General features: G+C 34.7%; 1 protein-coding gene across 2 annotated transcripts in view; it reads right to left on the bottom strand.

The window, feature by feature from the left end:
• Positions 1–612: 612 nt before the first annotated feature.
• NDUFV2 (NADH:ubiquinone oxidoreductase core subunit V2) overlaps positions 613–21,134 on the bottom strand; it is a 40,188-nt gene continuing 19,666 nt past the window's right edge. For both annotated transcript variants that reach the window (XM_037805756.1, XM_037805757.1), the window contains exons 5-8: positions 17,697–17,865; positions 16,284–16,393; positions 13,199–13,275; positions 613–790 (exon numbers count right to left, since the gene is read on the bottom strand). In XM_037805756.1, the coding sequence (XP_037661684.1) occupies positions 697–790; positions 13,199–13,275; positions 16,284–16,393; positions 17,697–17,865 (450 nt within the window). In that variant the 3' untranslated portion in view covers positions 613–696. The remainder of the gene's footprint in view (positions 791–13,198; positions 13,276–16,283; positions 16,394–17,696; positions 17,866–21,134) is intronic.

Here is a 21,134-nt window from a genome sequence, read left to right as displayed (position 1 = left end):
ACTTTTTTTTTTTTGTATACTTGGCAGTGTCCAAATAGCCAGAGAATAATGTCAAAGTATTTTGTACATTTCTTCTTTAAAAATGATGAGCAATGCTTTTTAAAGAAAACTGCCTTTTCCTCCTTATACCTAAAGTGTGCCTGAAGTATTACTTACCAGTTGGAAATGTAGTGACAATTGTGAGCTGCCAATACTACATTCTTGACTTTCTTTCATAAAATGTTTAAATGAAATACTGACAAATGACATCTAAGAAAGATCATGTTAACTCAGACTTGGCTGTGACTAATGATGGAAAAGCCAAACATATGAAATTTGGTGGGTCTTTTACTTTATAGTAGTAACCTAATACTTACTTTAACCTAATTATTATTTCATCAGTAACATTATTGACAAAAGTGACCTGGCAGTTGAAAATGGTTGAAGTTGGAGTAACTTTTAACTAGATTATGCAGTAATGTCTTCATAGTTAGCCACAGATATCAGAAGACTTTAAAATGGTGCTATGTGTTGTTAACATGATACATACTACTTCAAGTTGCTAGGTTATCACTAAGGTATACACCGACTGGATTAACCATCACCGTATGAATTAACACATAATATAAAAAGTAAGTTTAAGTAGACAGGAGATTCGTATTTTATTTCTTGTGTGATATATATATATATATATATATATATACAGTTGAATATAAATTAAAGGCCTGCTTGCACACCAAAGCCAGGTCCTTTGGGTGGTTCGGTCAAAGAGGTAAGACCGCCAGCTGGCTCACAAGAGAAGCGTCCACTCCTGAAAAAGAAAAACAAGTAACATTTTATTGATTATTAGCATTAACATTTGTAAACTTTTACTTTAAAACACTATAATTGTTACCTCAACAAGAGACAAGTTAAGGAACTATTTTTTTCCTCCAAGAATAAGCATGGATAACTCAATTCAGATATTTCTGCAAGATTTTGTCCTCCTGAAGTTAAATACTATGAAAACATAAATATGAAAAATACAAAAATAAAATGCTTCCCATTTATTGAACAGTGAGTAGCTCCTTTAATCTTTAAAACAATCCCATGAGCAGCAGAAACCAAGCCTTGGAGGGATGAAGCATTTGTACAAGAATCAGAGCAAAATACTATGGTAAAGACAACCCAGCCTCAGAGGACATTATTTGAAATCATATTTTAATAAGTGACCACTACATTTGTTCTTTTTATATTTGAATTTTATGTAGATCAAGATCCACTGTCACAGTGAACAGAAGGGAATACACTTGTAATTAACTAGTATACTCTGTATGTGAATACTGAAGAAATTGGAAGATTTGGGAGGCTGTCCCTTAGAAGCAATAAAGTCAAAGTATTATTTGTGTTTATGCTTTCTTAAGGCTATATTAATGTCATTAATTTTGAAGGAAAAAAAAAGGTTCTAGACCTGGGTAACTGCCACAACTATGAAGAAAAGAAAACAGGAACAGATTCTGATGAAGGGCTCTACGAAGAGAGGCAGTACAGAGGTAGAAGAACCCATCTGTCCTTTTTTTCACACCCACACATAACTTTTCCAAGTAGTTGTTTAACCTCTGTGATCTCTGGGGCTACAGCCACGGTTCAGCACGTACTCCAGGTCATTTTCACCCCTCCTATTCCCTGACTTTACTAATTTACCTTGCTCCTATTTTAGCAGAAGAATTTGTTCACTTCATGTATTTTTAACCCACTCTGGCTTTCCCTTCACCTTCTGTGATCAATCCTTTAATTCTGTTCCTTAGAGCTTTAGAAAATCATTTTTTTCTTTTTTTGGAGGGGACAGGAGAATGACATCACAATCATAAGATCTTTCCAGTTGTCATAGTACAAAATACAACTAAGTAATGTATTTTAAAGAAGAACGCCTATCAAGTCAGAAACTAGTTAACGTATTTGCATTATAGGTCTTTTTGTTCACTATCAAAACCAGATGAAAAAGCAACCACTGTGTGCTGTCACTCTAAAACTAATTTTGTAGGGTAAGTGAAACTAAAAGTATTTGGATTTGTCATTTTTTAAATACTAACTAGTAACACAGGTATATTTGCTGTTCTTTCACTGCTGATGAATTTATTTTGGAGGACCTTCCCCCTCCTTCCACTAGGTTCCTCTTCTTGTGGTTGAACTCACCTACCCCTTCTGTCAAATTCTTCTCTGCCTAAAACTTTTCTCTTGATCAAATGTCAGAATGGAATGTGATTTAAATGCTTCTGTTTAGAAGTCTCCTAAAAGCTGAGCATTCAGAGGGTTATGTTAAAGCATCTTACCCATTTGGATAGATACACAGATTCTTTCAAATTAATAAACTCCTTAATACTCTCTTTATCAACACAAAGGATAAATTTAGGAAGATTTTATAAGAACTGAAGTGTCCAGAAACAATAAATGGGAGAATTAATCATGTATGGTTGCCTCAGCTCTTCACAGGATTGTGGAATTTTATATATGGAAGTAATTTTAGCAATAATCTGCTCCCAAGTTTCCTAAAGCTTGTTCCATGAAATTACGGTCGCATGCCATGCTTTAAGAGAAATGTCTCCTCCTTCACCTACCACTCACACAAAGCACATTACAATATAAAGCCTAAAAAATCCTGCAGTAAAGTCTGTAACCTTTGTTTAATCTACAAATCATTTAACTTTGTATTCCCTTTTCATCTGTAAACATGCTTCAGAACACGTGAGAAGCAGTGATTTAGCCCTCATTCACCTGACTGCCCCAACTGGCACTAGGATTTTCACTTAATAAAACACAAAAAATGATTTCCCTGATATGTTTTGCTTAAAATATCATCTATTACCTTGCTCTTTGCATTTCAGTTCAAAAAGTAAACCTGGTTATTTGGCCATTGCAACACTATATGTACATTCATTTGAACTCCTTTGCATTTTAGAAAACTTGGCCTTTCTGTAAACTTTTTATGGCTTTTTAAAATGTATACAGACAAGCTATTTTATTAAAGTTTACTGCTTTTCTTTTAATATTGTTGCAACATATTTGCCACTGCCCCACCTTTAGTATAAAAAAAAAAAGTGACTTCATTTCCAATCATATTGGGACTAGCCTAGCTAACATCTTTTCACATCTCAGCTATTACCTACACCCCACAGAGTTCTGCAAAATTTAAGATATTTATAAAACTAAAGATGAAGAATTCAAATGGATTTAAAATTAGTTTTAGCTAATTCATACCAAAAAACTTCTATTTCTTAGTAATTTGAAAGCAATTTTAGAAATTATTTTCAGTACTTTATTTTAAAATAACAATCTTGGACATAAATATTTATTGATGTCAAAATCAACAAATAATATTTTCTTACTATTAGTTTGGTATTTTCTTTTTAACCATCATTTACCAAAAATAATAAAAGATGCTAAATTTTGCCGAGGTGGTATTCAGAAATAGGTCATTACTGAGCCACATATAATAACTGAGGTTCCTTACTCAAAGATTCATAATCAGTACTTATTTCAAATATGTGAGCAGAGTGCTTTATTATAAAAAATTAACAGAAAGGAATTAACCAGCTTTGATTAATTTAAAGAAAAACAATAGTATTTTGGTTAGCTCTCATCCCTGTCTATCCTCCATATCCAAAAAATTAACTCAGGGAAGGAGACGGAAAGATTCTTGTGTACATATGCTGGTAAGACACTGTAATATCAGCATGTCTAGTGGGTACTATGCAGTTACTGAAAAATAAAAAAGGTTAATTTCTGCTTTTTAAATAAGAAATTATAAGTAGAAAATAAAAAATAATAAGTTCAGAGACCAGTAATTTTTAAGTCTTTGGCTCAAATCCTGAACACTGTCAACAAAATCCTAGTGAAGAACTTAACAATTATGATAAGCAACATCACTATTATTGCTACAGTTTTAGTTTCTCCTATTTAATGTTAAAATACAATGATATGACTTGCTATTTGGGCAGGTCAAGTCAAGAGCAGAACTAGGAGAGCTCTGAGACAAAACGCAATAATCCAGTGGCTGAGAAAATTCACTAAACACCACAACTTCCCAAGAAAAGGGGGGTGTCCGCTCACAGCCATCATCCTGGTGGACAGGAAACACTCCTGCCCATCGCCAGCCCCATAGCCCAGAACTGCCCCAGACAACCCAGTGTGACGGAAGTGCTTCAAATAACAGGCACACACCACAAAACTGGGCGTGGACATTGGCCTTCCCTGCAACCTCAGCTGATTGTCCCAGAGTTGGGAAGGTAGAGCAGTGTGAATTAACAAAGCCCCATTCAGCCACCATTTCAGCAGACTGGGAGCCTCCCTACACAGCCCAGCAGCCCAGAACTGCCCTGGGGGGACGGCACTCACCTGTGACATAGCACAGTCATCCCTCAACAGAGGACCCGGGGTGCACGGCCTGGAAGAGGGGCCCACTTGCAAGTCTCAGGAGCCATACGCCAATACCAAGGACTTGTGGGTCAGTGGCAGAGACAAACTGTGGCAGGACTGAACTGAAGGATTAGACTATTGCAGCAGCTTTAAAACTCTAGGATCACCAGGGAGATTTGATTGTTAGAGCCACCCTCACTCCCTGACTGCCCAGAAACACGCCCCATATACAGGGCAGGCAACACCAACTACACACGCAAGCTTGGTACACCAATTGGACCCCACAAGACTCACTCCCCCACTCACCAAAAAGGCTAAGCAGGGGAGAACTGGCTTGTGGAGAACAGGTGGCTCGTGGACGCCACCTGCTGGTTAGTTAGAGAAAGTGTACTCCACGAAGCTGTAGATCTGAGAAATTAGAGATAAGGACTTCAATTGGTCTACAAATCCTAAAAGAACCCTATCAAGTTCAGCAAATGCCACGAGGCCAAAAACAACAGAAAATTATAAAGCATATGAAAAAACCAGACGATATGGATAACCCAAGCCCAAGCACCCAAATCAAAAGACCAGAAGAGACACAGCACCTAGAGCAGCTAATCAAAGAACTAAAGATGAACAATGAGACCATAGTACGGGAGATAAAGGAAATCAAGAAGACCCTAGAAGAGCATAAAAAAGACATTGCAAGACTAAATAAAAAAATGGATGATCTTATGGAAATTAAAGAAACTGTTGACCAAATCAAAAAGATTCTGGACACTCATAGTACAAGACTAGAGGAAGCTGAACAACGAATCAGTGACCTCGAAGATGACAGAATGGAAAATGAAAGCATAAAAGAAAGAATGGGGAAAAAAATTGAAAAAATCGAAATGGACCTCAGGGATATGATAGATAATATGAAACGTCCGCATATAAGACTCCTTGGTGTCCCAGAAGGGGAAGAAAAGGGTAAAGGTCTAGGAAGAGTATTCGAAGAAATTGTTGGGGAAAACTTCCCAAATCTTCTAAACAACATAAATACACAAATCATAAATGCTCAGCGAACTCCAAATAGAATAAATCCAAATAAACCCACTCCGAGACATATACTGATCACACTATCAAACACAGAAGAGAAGGAGCAAGTTCTGAAAGCAGCAAGAGAAAAGCAATTCACTACATACAAAGGAAACAGCATAAGACTAAGTAGTGACTACTCAGCAGCCACCATGGAGGCAAGAAGGCAGTGGCACGATATATTTAAAATTCTGAGTGAGAAAAATTTCCAGCCAAGAATACTTTATCCAGCAAAGCTCTCCTTCAAATTTGAGGGAGAGCTTAAATTTTTCACAGACAAACAAATGCTGAGAGAATTTGCTAACAAGAGACCTGCCCTACTGGAGATACTCAAGGGAGCCCTACAGACAGAGAAACAAAGAAAGGACAGAGAGACTTGGAGAAAGGTTCAGTACTAAAGAGATTCGGTATGGGTACAATAAAGGATATTAATAGACAGAGGGGAAAAATATGACAAACATAAACCAAAGGATAAGATGGCTGATTCAAGACATGCCTTCACGGTTATAACGTTGAATGTAAATGGATTAAACTCCCCAATTAAAAGATATAGATTCGCAGAATGGATCAAAAAAAATGAACCATCAATATGTTGCATACAAGAGACTCATCTTAGACACAGGGACACAAAGAAACTGAAAGTGAAAGGATGGAAAAAAATATTTCATGTAAGCTACAGCCAAAAGAAAGCAGGTGTAGCAATATTAATCTCAGATAAAATAGACTTCAAATGCAGGGATGTTTTGAGAGACAAAGAAGGCCACTATGTACTAATAAAAGGGGCAATTCAGCAAGAAGAAATAACAATCGTAAATGTCTATGCACCCAACCAAGGTGCCACAAAATACATGAGAGAAACACTGGTAAAACTAAAGGAAGCAATTGATGTTTCCACAATAATTGTGGGAGACTTCAACACATCACTCTCTCCTATAGATAGATCAACCAGACAGAAGACCAATAAGGAAATTGAAAACCTAAACAATCTGATAAATGAATTAGATTTAACAGACATATACAGGACATTACATCCCAAATCACCAGGATACACATACTTTTCTAGTGCTCACGGAACTTTCTCCAGAATAGATCATATGCTGGGACATAAAACAAGCCTCAATAAATTTAAAAAGATTGAAATTATTCAAAGCACATTCTCTGACCACAATGGAATACAATTAGAAGTCAATATCCATCAGAGACTTAGAAAATTCACAAATACCTGGAGGTTAAACAACACACTCCTAAACAATCAGTGGGTTAAAGAAGAAATACCAAGAGAAATTGCTAAATATATAGAGACGAATGAAAATGAGAACACAACATACCAAAACCTATGGGATGCAGCAAAAGCAGTGCTAAGGGGGAAATTTATAGCACTAAACGCATATATTAAAAAGGAAGAAAGAGCCAAAATCAAAGAACTAATGGATCAACTGAAGAAGCTAGAAAATGAACAGCAAACCAATCCTAAACCAAGTAGAAGAAAAGAAATCACAAGGATTAAAGCAGAAATAAATGACATAGAGAACAAAAAAACAATAGAGAGGATAAATATCACCAAAAGTTGGTTCTTTGAGAAGATCAACAAGATTGACAAGCCCCTAGCTAGACTGACAAAATCAAAAAGAGAGAAGACCCATATAAACAAAATGAATGAATGAAAAAGGTGACATAACTGCAGATCCTGAAGAAATTAAAAAACTTATAAGAGGATACTATGAACAACTGTATGGCAACAAACTGGATAATGTAGAGGAAATGGACAATTTCCTGGAAACATATGAACAACCTAGACTGACCAGAGAAGAAATAGAAGACCTCAACCAACCCATCACAAGCAAAGAGATCCAATCAGTCATCAAAAATCTTCCCACAAATAAATGCCCAGGGCCAGATGGCTTCACAGGGGAATTCTACCAAACTTTCCAGAAAGAACTGACACCAATCTTACTCAAACTCTTTCAAAACACTGAAGAAAATGGAACACTATCTAACTCATTTTATGAAGCTAACATCAATCTAATACCAAAACCAGGCAAAGATGCTACAAAAAAGGAAAACTACCGCCCAATCTCCCTAATGAATATAGATGCAAAAATCCTCAACAAAATACTTGCAAATCGAATCCAAAGACACATTAAAAAAATCATACACCATAACCAAGTGGGGTTTATTCCAGGCATGCAAGGATGGTTCAACATAAGAAAATCAATCAATGTATTACAACACATTAACAAGTCAAAAGGGAAAAATCAATTGATCATCTCTATAGATGCTGAAAAAGCATTTGACAAAATCCAACATCCCTTTTTGATAAAAACACTTCAAAAGGTAGGAATTGAAGGAAACTTCCTCAACATGATAAAGAGCATATATGAAAAACCCACAGCCAGCATAGTACTCAATCGAGAGAGACTGAAAGCCTTCCCTCTAAGATCAGGAACAAGACAAGGATGCCCACTATCACCACTGTTATTCAACATTGTGCTGGAAGTTCTAGCCAGGGCAATCCGGCAAGACAAAGAAATAAAAGGCATCCAAATTGGAAAAGAAGAAGTAAAACTGTCATTGTTTGCAGATGATATGATCTTATATCTAGAAAACCCTGAGAAATCGACAATACACCTAGTAGAGCTAATAAACAAATTTAGCAAAGTAGCGGGATACAAGATTAATGCACATAGGTCAGTCATGTTTCTATATGCTAGAAATGAACAAACTGAAGAGACACTCAAGAAAAAGATACCATTTTCAATAGCAACTAAAAAAATCAAGTACCTAGGAATAAACTTAACCAAAGATGTAAAAGACCTATACAAAGAAAACTACATAACTCTACTAAAAGAAATAGAAGGGGACCTTAAAAGATGGAAAAATATTCCATGTTCATGGATAGGAAGGCTAAATGTCATTAAGATGTCAATTCTACCCAAACTCATCTACAGATTCAATGCAATCCCAATCAAAATTCCAACAACCTACTTTGCAGACTTGGAAAAGCTAGTTATCAAATTTATTTGGAAAGGGAAGATGCCTCGAATTGCTAAAGACACTCTAAAAAAGAAAAACGAAGTGGGAGGACTTACACTCCCTGACTTTGAAGCTTATTATAAAGCCACAGTTGCCAAAACAGCATGGTACTGGCACAAAGATAGACATATAGATCAATGGAATTGAATTGAGAATTCGGAGATAGACCCTCAGATCTATGGCCGACTGATCTTTGATAAGGCCCCCAAAGTCACTGAACTGAGTCATAATGGTCTTTTCAACAAATGGGGCTGGGAGAGTTGGATATCCATATCCAAAAGAATGAAAGAGGACCCCTACCTCACACCCTACACAAAAATTAACTCAAAATGGACCAAAGATCTCAATATAAAAGAAAGTACCATAAAACTCCTAGAAGATAATGTAGGAAAACATCTTCAAGACCTTGTATTAGGCAGCCACTTCCTAGACTTTACACCCAAAGCACAAGCAACAAAAGAGAAAATAGATAAATGGGAACTCCTCAAGCTTAGAAGTTTCTGCACCTCAAAGGAATTTCTCAAAAAGGTAAAGAGGCAGCCAACTCAATGGGAAAAAATTTTTGGAAACCATGTATCTGACAAAAGACTGATATCTTGCATATATAAAGAAATCCTACAACTCAATGACAATAGTACAGTCGGCCCAATTATAAAATGGGCAAAAGATATGAAAAGACAGTTCTCTGAAGAGGAAATACAAATGGCCAAGAAACACATGAAAAAATGTTCAGCTTCACTAGCTATTAGAGAGATGCAAATTAAGACCACAATGAGATACCATCTAACACCGGTTAGAATGGCTGCCATTAAACAAACAGCAAACTACAAATGCTGGAGGGGATGTGGAGAAATTGGAACTCTTATTCACTGTTGGTGGGACTGTATAATGGTTCAGCCACTCTGGAAGTCAGTCTGGCAGTTCCTTAGAAAACTAGATATAGAGTTACCATTCGACCCAGCGATTGCACTTCTCGGTATATACCCGGAATATCGGAAAGCAGTGACACGAACAGATATCTGCATGCCAATGTTCATAGCAGCATTATTCAGAATTGCCAAAAGATGGAAACAACCCAAATGTCCTTCAACAGATGAGTGGAGGGATTGGGAAAGCCATAAGGACCACACTCCACTTCGTCTAGTTTATGGATGGATGAGTAGAAAAATATGGGAAGGAAACAAACAGACAAAGGTACCCAGTGTTCTTTTTTACTTCAATTGCTCTTTTTCACTCTAATTATTATTCTTGTTATTGTTGTGTGTGTGCTAATGAAGGTGTCAGGGATTGATTTGGGTGATGAATGTACAACTATGTAATGGTACTGTGAACAATCGAAAGTACGATTTGTTTTGTATGACTGCGTGGTATATGAATATATCTCAATAAAATGAAGATTAAAAAAAAAAAAAAAAAAAAAAAAGACAAAATGCTGAGCAAAATAAGCCAGGCACAAAAAGAGAGATATTGTATGTTACCACTAATGTGAATTCTGTGAAAAATGTACAATGTTTTATACTGTAGAATGTAGGGGACCTAGAGATACCAATTAGTGGAGGGGGAATGATAATCTAATAAGAACAGATAAACTATGGAGGGTAATCTCAATGTTATGGGAATGCTCAGGAATGATTATGGTTTGTAAACTTTCTTGGATATAGTAAGATCATGTTGGAAGCAATAGAGTTATTCTAGGTTTTTTTTTTCTCTTATTCCTTTGTTTTCTTAGGGGTTGTTAATTTTCTTGGGGTATGGTAGGAACATGTTGGAAGCAATGTAGTTATTTTAGATTATTTGTTTTTCTTACTCCTCTGTTTGGACATGGTTTATTAATTTTCTTGGGGTATGGCAGGAACATATTGGAAGCAAAGTAGTTATTTTAGGTTATTTGTTTTCCTTAATCCATTGCTTTGTTTGAAATGTTGTGGGGTTTTTTTGGTTGTTGTTTGCCTGTTTGTTTTTAATTTTTTGATAAACAAAGTTAAAAAATTGAAAAAAAATCAGTAGAAAAATGGGAGTAAAAACTAAATGACAAATAGGGTGGGATGGGGGGATGGTTTGGGTATTCTCTTTTCACTTTTATTTTTTATTCTTATTCTGATTCTTTCTGATGTAAGGAAAATGTTCAGAAATAGATTGTGGTGATGAACGCATAACTATATGATCATACTGTGAACAGTTGATTGTATACCATGGATGACTGTATGGTTTATGAATATATTTCAATAAAACTGAATTAAAAAAAAATTTAAAAAAAATACAATGATATTATATTATCTATTAGCAAAAAGAACAACAAAACTTAATTTCACCCTTGGTAATCTTACAGGTTTAAATACCATGTATAATAACTGATGAATCCTCAATTCCTATTTCAGCCCTCATCTATTCCCTAAGCTCCAGGCTCATATTGACCTTTCAGCATTCTACCATGGATATCTTTAATAGCTGTCTCAGATTTAGCATGTCCAACACAAAATTCTTGACTTTTCTTCCCCAGACCTGCTCTACCCCAAATCTTCTCTGTTTTAGGTGAACCGCCCAGATGCTCAGGCCAAAAAGCTAGTAATCTCCCATAATTCCTGCAGTCCACAATACCACTAAATTCTAAACTATTCACTTATCAACTAGGTCAATATTTTTAACAAGATCGCTCAAGCCATTTACTACTTAAAAACACTCCAACAACAGCTTTCTATTATAATTAGGACTCAATCCAAATTACTTATCTGGGCCTGTCTATACCTCTCAGACCCCTTCTACCACTCTCCTACTCCATCACTTGACTGCAAACAAGCCTGCTTTCTTTCCTTCCAGGACCTTTACACATGCCTTTCCTCTGCTTGGAACATTCTTTCTCCAGCTCTTTGCACAGTTCCCTCTTGCTTATCATTCACGTTAAGGCTCAAATGTTACACCTCAGAGAGGCCTATTCTGACTAAATTTACTCCTAATCATTCTTTATCACCTAACCCTGCTTCATTTTTCTTCATAGCATTTATCATTATGAGATATTTACAACTTTAATTGTCCATTTCCATCACTAGAACATATAAGAGACTTCGTCTTGCTCACATTTGTATCCACAGCCTAAATAGTGCCTGGCACATAGCAGGCACCCAAAAAATGTTTGTTGAAAAAACTGAATGGTAAGGAAATGTAATAAAGTAGACATTGCAATTATTTGTCTATTTGTGGGGCAGCAGATTAATGTTATGATCCACAGATCCCAGGATCACAAGACGGAAGGCAGGAGGCTGTAAACATATGACTACAGAATTGGCAACATCTCATCAAAAGAGAGAAGATTCAAATTAGAAACCAAGTTGATTTCACAAGGAAATCTGCACTTTAGATATTAAAACTAAGTACCCCTATGTTGAAAGAAGTTACGGGTTTAAGTACAAATATAAAAGTAGCATAAACTTTGGGCAGGGGGGACCTATAGTTGTAGTAAACGTTAAGTAAGGAATAGGATTACTAGCTAAGAAAAAGATACTGTAATATTAGCAAATGACAAGATTTCACATCAATTGCCTTCATAAAGGAGGATGATTCTTCACTATGGCAATGTCAGTAGGGGCAAACTTAGGTTTTCTAAACTTAAGTCATCCTGAATTGGCCTCGTTTTCTCATTAGGTAGGGTTATTAGTCTGTCAGAAGAATGGGTGAGTACCTCTTAAGTTCAAACTATAGAACCATTCATACCTTCTGACCTAGCAATTCAAATTCAGGGAATTATTTATAATAAAAATTGGGAAAAATATTTAAAAATAGTGGAAAAAGCATGCTATACCTCTTAACCGTAAGAATACTACATGCCCTTTATAACTTACAAATATGTTGAAAGAAGGAAAATTTTATAAGGCATAAGCAGAAAAAGAAATAAGTACAGAGGAATATTAAAACTATGCAGACATTTGCCAGCATTAAGAGATAATTTGGAGTTATGTGAACACTTAGATATGGAATAGAAATTTGTTTAGAGGTAAAAGTTCTTCAAGTTCATAATAAAAAGAAAAAGGTATTAGTACAATTGAAGGATGGGAGCAACTTGGCAAAACGGCAGATAAGATGAAAAATATCTAGGCATTGTAATTGACTATAAGCTCGATTAATTGAATAATGTTTCTGAAATGATGTAATTAGGCTGCATTATGACAAGTATAATGTCAGTAACAAAGGAGGCAGTCCCATAATGCTCTGCACTGCTCAGTTCACATTTCAAATACTGTGATTACTTTAAGAATCACATTAGGAAAGTCACTAGCCAACTGATGTTTAAAAAACCTACAGAGGGAGACCAGAATTATGTCACACAAAGAAAAACAGTAAAAGAACTGTGGATATTCGATCTGACAAATAACTGAAGAGCTGTCTTTCAAAAGAGGTATTAAAATTTTCTTGTATTAGTTCAAAGGGCAGAACTGGATGTTTGGGTAGAAATAAGAAGAGAAAGACTTTAGGTCAGTTTTCTAACGGTATGAACTTTTAACCAACGGAACAGATTTCTGTGCATAATAAATATCCCTTCTCTATAAAAATTCAAGCAGAAACAAGATGATCATCTGATAGGACTTTAGAGAGAAAAAAAAATGTCTTGCTATAGACGACAAGTTGGTTTAGATAACTATTCAAGGCTCCTTCCAACGCCTATAAACTCGGGGTATAAAATTTTTAAAATTTAGGTTAACCCATTAAAACTTATTTTCTATAAATAAAAGCATACCTTGGCCCAGGTTTTGGGATTTTGCCAGCCTTGAGCTCATCGATAATTTCTTCAATATCCTTTGGAGTCAGATCTTCCTAAAAAAATAAATTACAATTGCCATGTTAAAATTACTTCCTACTTGCTGATATCTGTATAAATTACAATAGCCATGTTAAAATTACTTCCTACTTGCTGAAATCTGTATAAATCCCTAATAACAGTTTATTGTCTGTCTTGCTCTCAGCTCACAGGACAGTTACCAAGGTAGCAACAACGAGTAACTCTGAGATATAGTACAGAATGCTAAATACAGTATGCAATAAGAATTGTAGCTGAAGAGCTAATAATACAGAGTACTGCTCTAGAGTGAAACATCTGCATTTGAGTCCTGGTTCCACATCTTAAAACCTAGTAATCTTGGGCAAGTTAATCTGTAAACCTTACTTCAGTGTTTTGAGGATTAAATAGGGAAAAATACACAGCAGAACCATTGTCAAGGCCCATGCTCAACAAATGCTATACCCCTGAGGAAACACAGGGCGGTACAAAGAGTAATTAATTAGTACTAGTAGTGGTAATGACTTATAAGTAGATGCTTAATATATATCCCTAACCTAAAGATCCAGCACCCTAAAGAAAGAGTATCTTCTTTCTTTCCCAGCTGAAATTCACCCTGTTTCAAAATTCACTGAATTTTGGAAGGGAAAGGTAAAAACACTTAAGCACTATTTTTGACACTTTTATTTTGTTTAATGATCCTGAACCCTCGATTCCCATATCAACCAGAGCAGTTCTGTTTTGTATACTATGTGCCTGTATCCTGTGTAAGATTTTACTTTAAGAAACGGTTCAGTTATTTCAATTTTAAAAAATATAATTAAAACGCATGTGGGACAGAGGCCTTGCTATAGCCTAAGTTTAACCAGAAGGGGATGTCAAAACAGAATGGATAATATTTAAAAAAATCACTACAGAGCATTTTATCTCCCCACCCTTCGAAAACTGTTAAGTACTTAAGAAAATGTTAACTGGAGGACAATGACAATTACTTCAGATACTATACTAGAGAAATCATGATTCAAGACCAGTGCCTAGAATAGTGCCTGGGACATAGAAAGTCCTTAATATTTGTCAAATGATTAAACACTTTTAGAAATTAAAAAGCTGCTCTCAAACCACTTAAGATTCAATGGATGCTCAGAACCTCATAGCTAGAAAGAATCTTTAAGCTCATCTAACGATCTTATTTTTCTCTCAAATTTTTGTTATGAAAATTTGAAAAATGTGCATGGACTACCAGGACTCAACAATTTTTAGTACTGCCATATTTGCATGATGTACACATAAATTTTTTGTTTTGGATGTACCATCTGAAAGCAAGTTGTAGATACCATGACACTTCAGCCTTAATAATTTGGCAGGCATCTCAAAGAATATTCTCTTAAGTAACCACAATGCCATTACCACATTCAGGAAAATTAACTAATTACCTTCGAATGTCAAGTCTATGTTCAAATCTACCCAACCATCCTCAAAGTGTATTTGATAGCAGTTTGTGTGACGCGGCAAACTACCAAAGTTTATGTGACAATTTCATTTTATCTACTGGTAAACTGAGATCTATAAAAATTATCTGCTTTGCCCAAAATCATCCTACAACTAACTGAAAGAATGTCTGTCTCTTGAACCAATCTGTAAGCAACTATATTTAGTAGCCTTATAGTGTTGTCTAATTCCTGTTTACATCAGGATCCTCATTATTATGAGTAAACTGCAGAACTGCCATATTTTTCAACTTTTTTTTAAAGTATGGGAAATAAAGAGGGAGGGTAAGAAATTTGAATCACTTGTCATGATAGCAAATAAAATCACTGTAGAAATAAAAAAGACCAAAGAAATCAAATTTCATCTTCATTTAAAAGTAACTTAATTTCCATTTCAGATATAATGGCAGACTAACTATCCCTGACTGAACCTCCTGTAACAATTAAAATTGCTGGGTAAAGTAAAAAACAAACAAAAACTTTATTCATCAGTATGCTGACAAGAAAATATGGAATACCCAGAGGCCAAAAACTTAATGAAAACACAAACAGACCAATGGAACTCCAAGCATACTTGGGTTCAGGGTTTCACAGCCTAGAGTGGCAGAAGACAAAGCCCGAGGCCAGCCCAAGGAAGTCTAACAAGAAACTGTCCACACCACACAAATTTAAGACCCCAAAAAGCTACATCCTCAATATAAGGGTAAACTAGAAATAAACTATCCCTCAAAGAAAAGTGCTAGTCTGGAACCTTGTGCATTTGAGAGGGGAAGGGACATAAAGAGTGGCGCTTTTTTTAGGGAATTCCCCAGGACTGTCTTTATAAATTCTAGCACAGAATTTAATTTAAAGTGATCCTAGCACTTCCAAGAGCAAGAGAAAAAGCAAAGCAAAAGCCATCTTGAAGAATCCACCTTCGACGCAGGCCTCAAAGAATTTTCATAAAGGAAGTTCTAAGAAATATGGGCTAACCTGGAATGTATCATGAATGAAAACCACAACATATATTTAGGGTAGCAAGCAATTAAAAAAAAAATTACTAGAAAACTCCCATTCTTGAATATTAGAAACACTTCTTAAAAAAAAAAAGAAAACTCATAGGTCAAAGAAGAAAATCAAAATACCTAGAACTAAATGATAAAGCATTATTTATCAAAACTCGAAAGATCTGGCTAAAGTAGTACTTAAAAAAGGATGACACCATCTCTACAAAATTTTAAAAACAATACATAATATCACATACTAGTATGAAGATATATTTAGAAAAATTTGGAAAACATATCCAGAAAGAGTAACTCTATGATTGTGGCTATGTCTGGGATGAAAGGAAGGGAAGAGGGTTTGGGGCGAGTTTAGGTGGTTTCACCAGTATCTGTATTATTTCTAACTAATGATAATAACAACAACGATAGTATCTGAAGTAAAACCTTCTGTGTATTTATGCTAACACTTTATTCTAAATGAATAATTTAGAAACAACCAATATATATAGGACAGGAACCAAATATTTAAAATATGACATCACACAACTTTTAATTTATATAAATTGATATACTCACATAATAGTTGTCATTTATTTGAACCATTGGTGCATTTACACAAGCCCCTAAACATTCCACCTCTATAAGAGTGAACAGTTTGTCAGGTGTGGTCTCCCCAACTTTTATTCCTAAAAATATAAATGATCACTGTAAGGTCCATGTTATATTTGAATAGTGATTTGGTTTAAGAAAAACAAACAAAAAATGTATTATAGTGATATACAAATATAAGGAACACTAAATTTAAATAAAACTCTATAAATACACTATGTAGTATTCAAGGATTTCTTAAGTGGACTTATTCCTTTAAAAACAATAAAATTTAAAGGGATACATCTCCAATTTTTGTTGTTACATAGCAAAGAATCAGATTGCATTATTTTCATCTGACTGTGAAATTAAATTACTAAAATAACAGTCACACTATCAGATTGGCAAAGACTCAAAAATCTAATAATGTCAAATATTATTAAGGCTAGGAGGAAACATGGGTATTCTCATACCTTTAGGGAAGGCATTTTGGCAAAATACAGTAAAGCTGACCCAGCAATTCTAGTTCTTGTAACCCACCTTAGTATACAACAGGACAAGTATGCAAAGATATGTGTACATGAAAGTTATTTTAGAGTAACTTAACTTCTAATAGAAAAATGAAGCAAACATACATATTGTGCTGTAGAAAGATAGCCAAAATAAAGTGTAAAAGATAGCATAATCTATTACATTTATGTATTTAATAATTAATATAAAATATAAAACTGTTATAACTGTTATTAGAATGTATTTCTTGGGAGTTCCGGGCGTACGATTTTGAACAGTTTTTAGCTTTCAGTTTTATATACTTCAATACTGCCCAACTATTTTTACAACATATAAAACAAGTATTTTATGTCCAACAACAAAATTAAAAGATACCTCCTGCTATTTCATTTGCAATATATAGTTATAAATGCAGGAAAATTTATATATATGGAAACTTATATGTATGGAAAATGCCCTTTTATTTTGTAAATAATAGTATAACAACATCTATTTCAAATTTCCCTTTCTGAGGCATTTTTACTATGCACATATCTTGTATGTTCCCTGGCTCTTGAAGAAGAGTACAAGGACAATATACTCACTTTTTTATGTACCACATGCTACATACAAAATTTTCTAAGCAACGAAAGCTTTAAAGCTCTTAGAAACTTTTCAAACATATTTAATGATTAGGGAAAAAAAGGTGAAAACTCAGCTTTGAAGCTGAGAACTAGGAAAGAACACAAAAATAGGAAGAAATAAAAGTGAGCAAACACTAAGACAAAAATTTACTGGGGAAGTATATATCCAATAAAAGGTAAGAAGTTGGAAAATTGAGGTAGAAATAGATCCTATCTAGAAAAACAATCCTATTTTTCATGAAAGTTACAAATACAGTATGTCCCATACCGAGCTTTCTCTGAATGGCCTCCAGTATGCTGTCAGAATCTCGAAGCATGCAAGGTGTAGTAGTGCAGACCTGAATGTGATACTTTCCAACTGGTTTTCGATTATACATCGTATAAAAAGTCGCTACTTCATATACTCTCATTGGGGGCACTTGTAAAACTTCAGCAACCTAAAATATTAGGGAAATTTTAAGTAAGATAATCGTAATTTTTGTTAGTTTTTAGATATGTCTTAAAAAGTATAATTTTTAACATTGCCTCACTTTGCTAAATACAGGACATTCTTCAAAAGCAGAAAATGTACTTAAACCTGACAGTTGTGACGTAGAGGTAGGCCCCTTCAGTGTTTGCAGATACTTTATACTTAAAGCACACAGAGCCCACAGACTAATGGAGTTGAACAGCACTTCTTCCTTTTCCTTCCCCAATACCCTTCACTAAGTCTCTCACTATTAAGAATATCAACGTTGATCGTTTCAACTCTTTCTTAAATCAATGAAGGGTTTAAAAATTCTAAGTGTTTCATTTATTGGAGCTTGGTCGACAATTTTTGCTGTTTAGAAAGTTTAAATTACAAAATATGTCGACCAAGCTCCAATAAATGAAACACTTAGAATTTTTAAACCCTTCATTGATTTAAGAAAGCCTTGATGTTACTGATAGTGCTTGACAATATCTGCAAATGGTATGGAAAAGCAAAGCTCACTTACTAGCCCATATTTCTTCACATATCTGCTTTTAAATATGTAAAAACAAAATTTTATGTATTGACATATATAAACAAACTCATGTAGACATACAAACACATACATGTACTCTCCAGAATAACCCAAACCACTACTACTTCTATTTCACATATTGTAATACTCTTCACAAAAGCTGGCTCTTCCATGTCCCAATGCTTCACATCGTGGGGAGGTTAAGGAGCAATGGACTCACTATCTCAGCACACTCTCTTGCTCAGGACAAGTCTGTTAGGAAAAAGAGAGGCTTTCTAGCTGTTTGCTTGGGTTGATCCACACAGAGTCCATCATGACTATAATACTGGTTACAATTTTCTAGGGTTACATTAATCTATCATGTTTAAAGATTTGATAACTCATGTTTTTAAAAATTATGCATTTATCCATGTCCTAACATGAAAGCAGAGCTCATTAAATGTCATTTTGAACTTTCTCATAATCAGGGATTCTAAAGGGAATTTCTTCTCAAAAGATGTTTAGACATCTAATATGAATGAAAATGAAAACAACACACCAAAACATATGAGACATAGCAAAGGCAGTAATCAGACAAAAATTTACAGCTGTAAATGCCTACACGAAAAAAGGAGAAAGCCCACTAAGATGGCTATTATTTTTAAAAAATAAAAAATAACAAGTGTTGGCTAGGGTATGAAGAGATTGGAACCCTCACATATTGTTAGTGGAGATGTAAATAATAGTGCAGGCACAGTGGAAAGGAGTTTGGCAGTTCCTCAGAAAGTTAAACAAAGAATTAACATATGACCCAGAAATTCAACTACTAGGTATAAAAACAAAAGAACTGAAAACAGAGACTTGAACAGATATTTGTACAACAATGTTCACAGTAGGATTATTCACAACAGCCAAAAAGATGGAAACAAACCAAATGTCTATCAACAGATGAAAGGATAAACAAAAAGGGTTATAGCCATACAAATGAATACTATTCAGCCATAAAAAAAAAGAGTTCTGATACATGCTACAACATGGATGAACCTCGAAGACATAATGTTAAGTGAAATAAACCTGACACGGAAGGACAAATCATTTCACTTATATGAAATACCTAGAATAAGGAAATTCATAGGGACAGAAAGTAGACTATAGATTACCAGGGAATGGGGGGAGGGGAAATGAGGAGTTATTACTTAGTGGTACAGAGTTTCTGTTTGGAATGATGAAATAATTTTGGTAATGGAGGTGGTGACGATGACACAATGGCGTGAATGTAGTATCAATGAATCGGACATATGAAAGTGGCTAAATTGGGGAACTTTGTGTTGTATATGTTACTGCAATCAAATTTTTAATTGATTTTTTAAAAAATATCTGAAAACAATAATCAAACTACACATCTTAAGGAACTTGGAAAAAAGCAAACCAAACCTAAAGTTAGCAGAAGGAAGGAAATGAGAAAGATTAGAACAGATATAAATGAAATAGAGCATAGAAAAACAACTGACAGATTCAATGGAACCAAAAGTTCTTGGAAAAGATTTTTTCAAAAAAGACAGAAACCTTTAGTTAGATTGACAAAGAAAAAAGCAAAAAGATATAACAAATCTGAACAAAATGGGGACATTACTACTGATCTTACAAAAATAAAAAGGATGATAAAAGGATACTATGAACAACTATATGCCAAGAAATCAGATAATCTAGAAGAAATGGACAAATTTCTAGTAGCTTAAAAATTACCTCAACTGACTTGAGAAGAAATAGAATATAACATCAGACCTGTAACAAAGAGATAAACTCCTTCCCTGCAACAAAGAAAAGTCCAGGACCAGATGGCTTTACAGATGAATTCTATCAAACATTCAAAGAATTAACACTAACCCTTCTCAAACTCTCCCCAAAATTTGAAAAGCAGAGAACGATTCTATTCTAACTCATTTGATGAGGCCAGAATTACCTGATTACCAAAGCCAGATATAAAGCCATCACAAAAAAAAAAAAAAAAAAAAAAAAAATTCCAGAAGAAAAATCCTCAACAAAGTACTAGCAAACCAAAAACAAAAGCACATTAACAGGATTATACACCATTATCAAATGGGATTTGACATAGGAATGCCAGGGTGGTTCAACATTTTTTGCTATTTTTGCTATTTACAATAGCATCTCAAAGAATAAAATATCTACGATTATATCAAATCAAGATGGTAAAAGACTTGTATATGGAAAACCACAACACTACTGAAAGAAATTAAAGATGAACTAAATTAAATGGAAAGACATCCCATGTTCAAGAATTGGAAGTCTTAATATTGTTAAGACAACAATTCTACCCAAAACAATCTACAGATTCACTGCAATCCCTATCAAAATTCTATCAACCATTTTTGCAGAAATGGAAAAGCTGATCCTCAAATTGATAAGGAATCACAAGGGGCCCAAAATAGCTAAAACAATCTTCAAAAAGAGTAACAAAGTTGAAGGTCTCACACTTACCAATTTCAAAACTTACTACAAAGCCACAGTAATCCTTACTTGCGTAAGGACAGGTAGACATATAGACAGAAATAGAATTCAGAGCCCAGAAACAAACCCAAACATCTACAGCCAAAGTGATTCTTGATAAGGGTACCAAGTACATTCAATGGGGAAAAAATAATGTCTTCATTATTATGGTGCTGGAAAAACTGGCCTTAGTAATAGTTACTGAACTAAAAAGCAAGCCTTTGAATTTTGCT

Source organism: Choloepus didactylus, chromosome 16 (assembly GCF_015220235.1).
Source record: "Choloepus didactylus isolate mChoDid1 chromosome 16, mChoDid1.pri, whole genome shotgun sequence".
NCBI lineage: Eukaryota > Metazoa > Chordata > Mammalia > Pilosa > Megalonychidae > Choloepus > Choloepus didactylus.
This window is presented reverse-complemented; position numbering and strand designations above follow the sequence as displayed.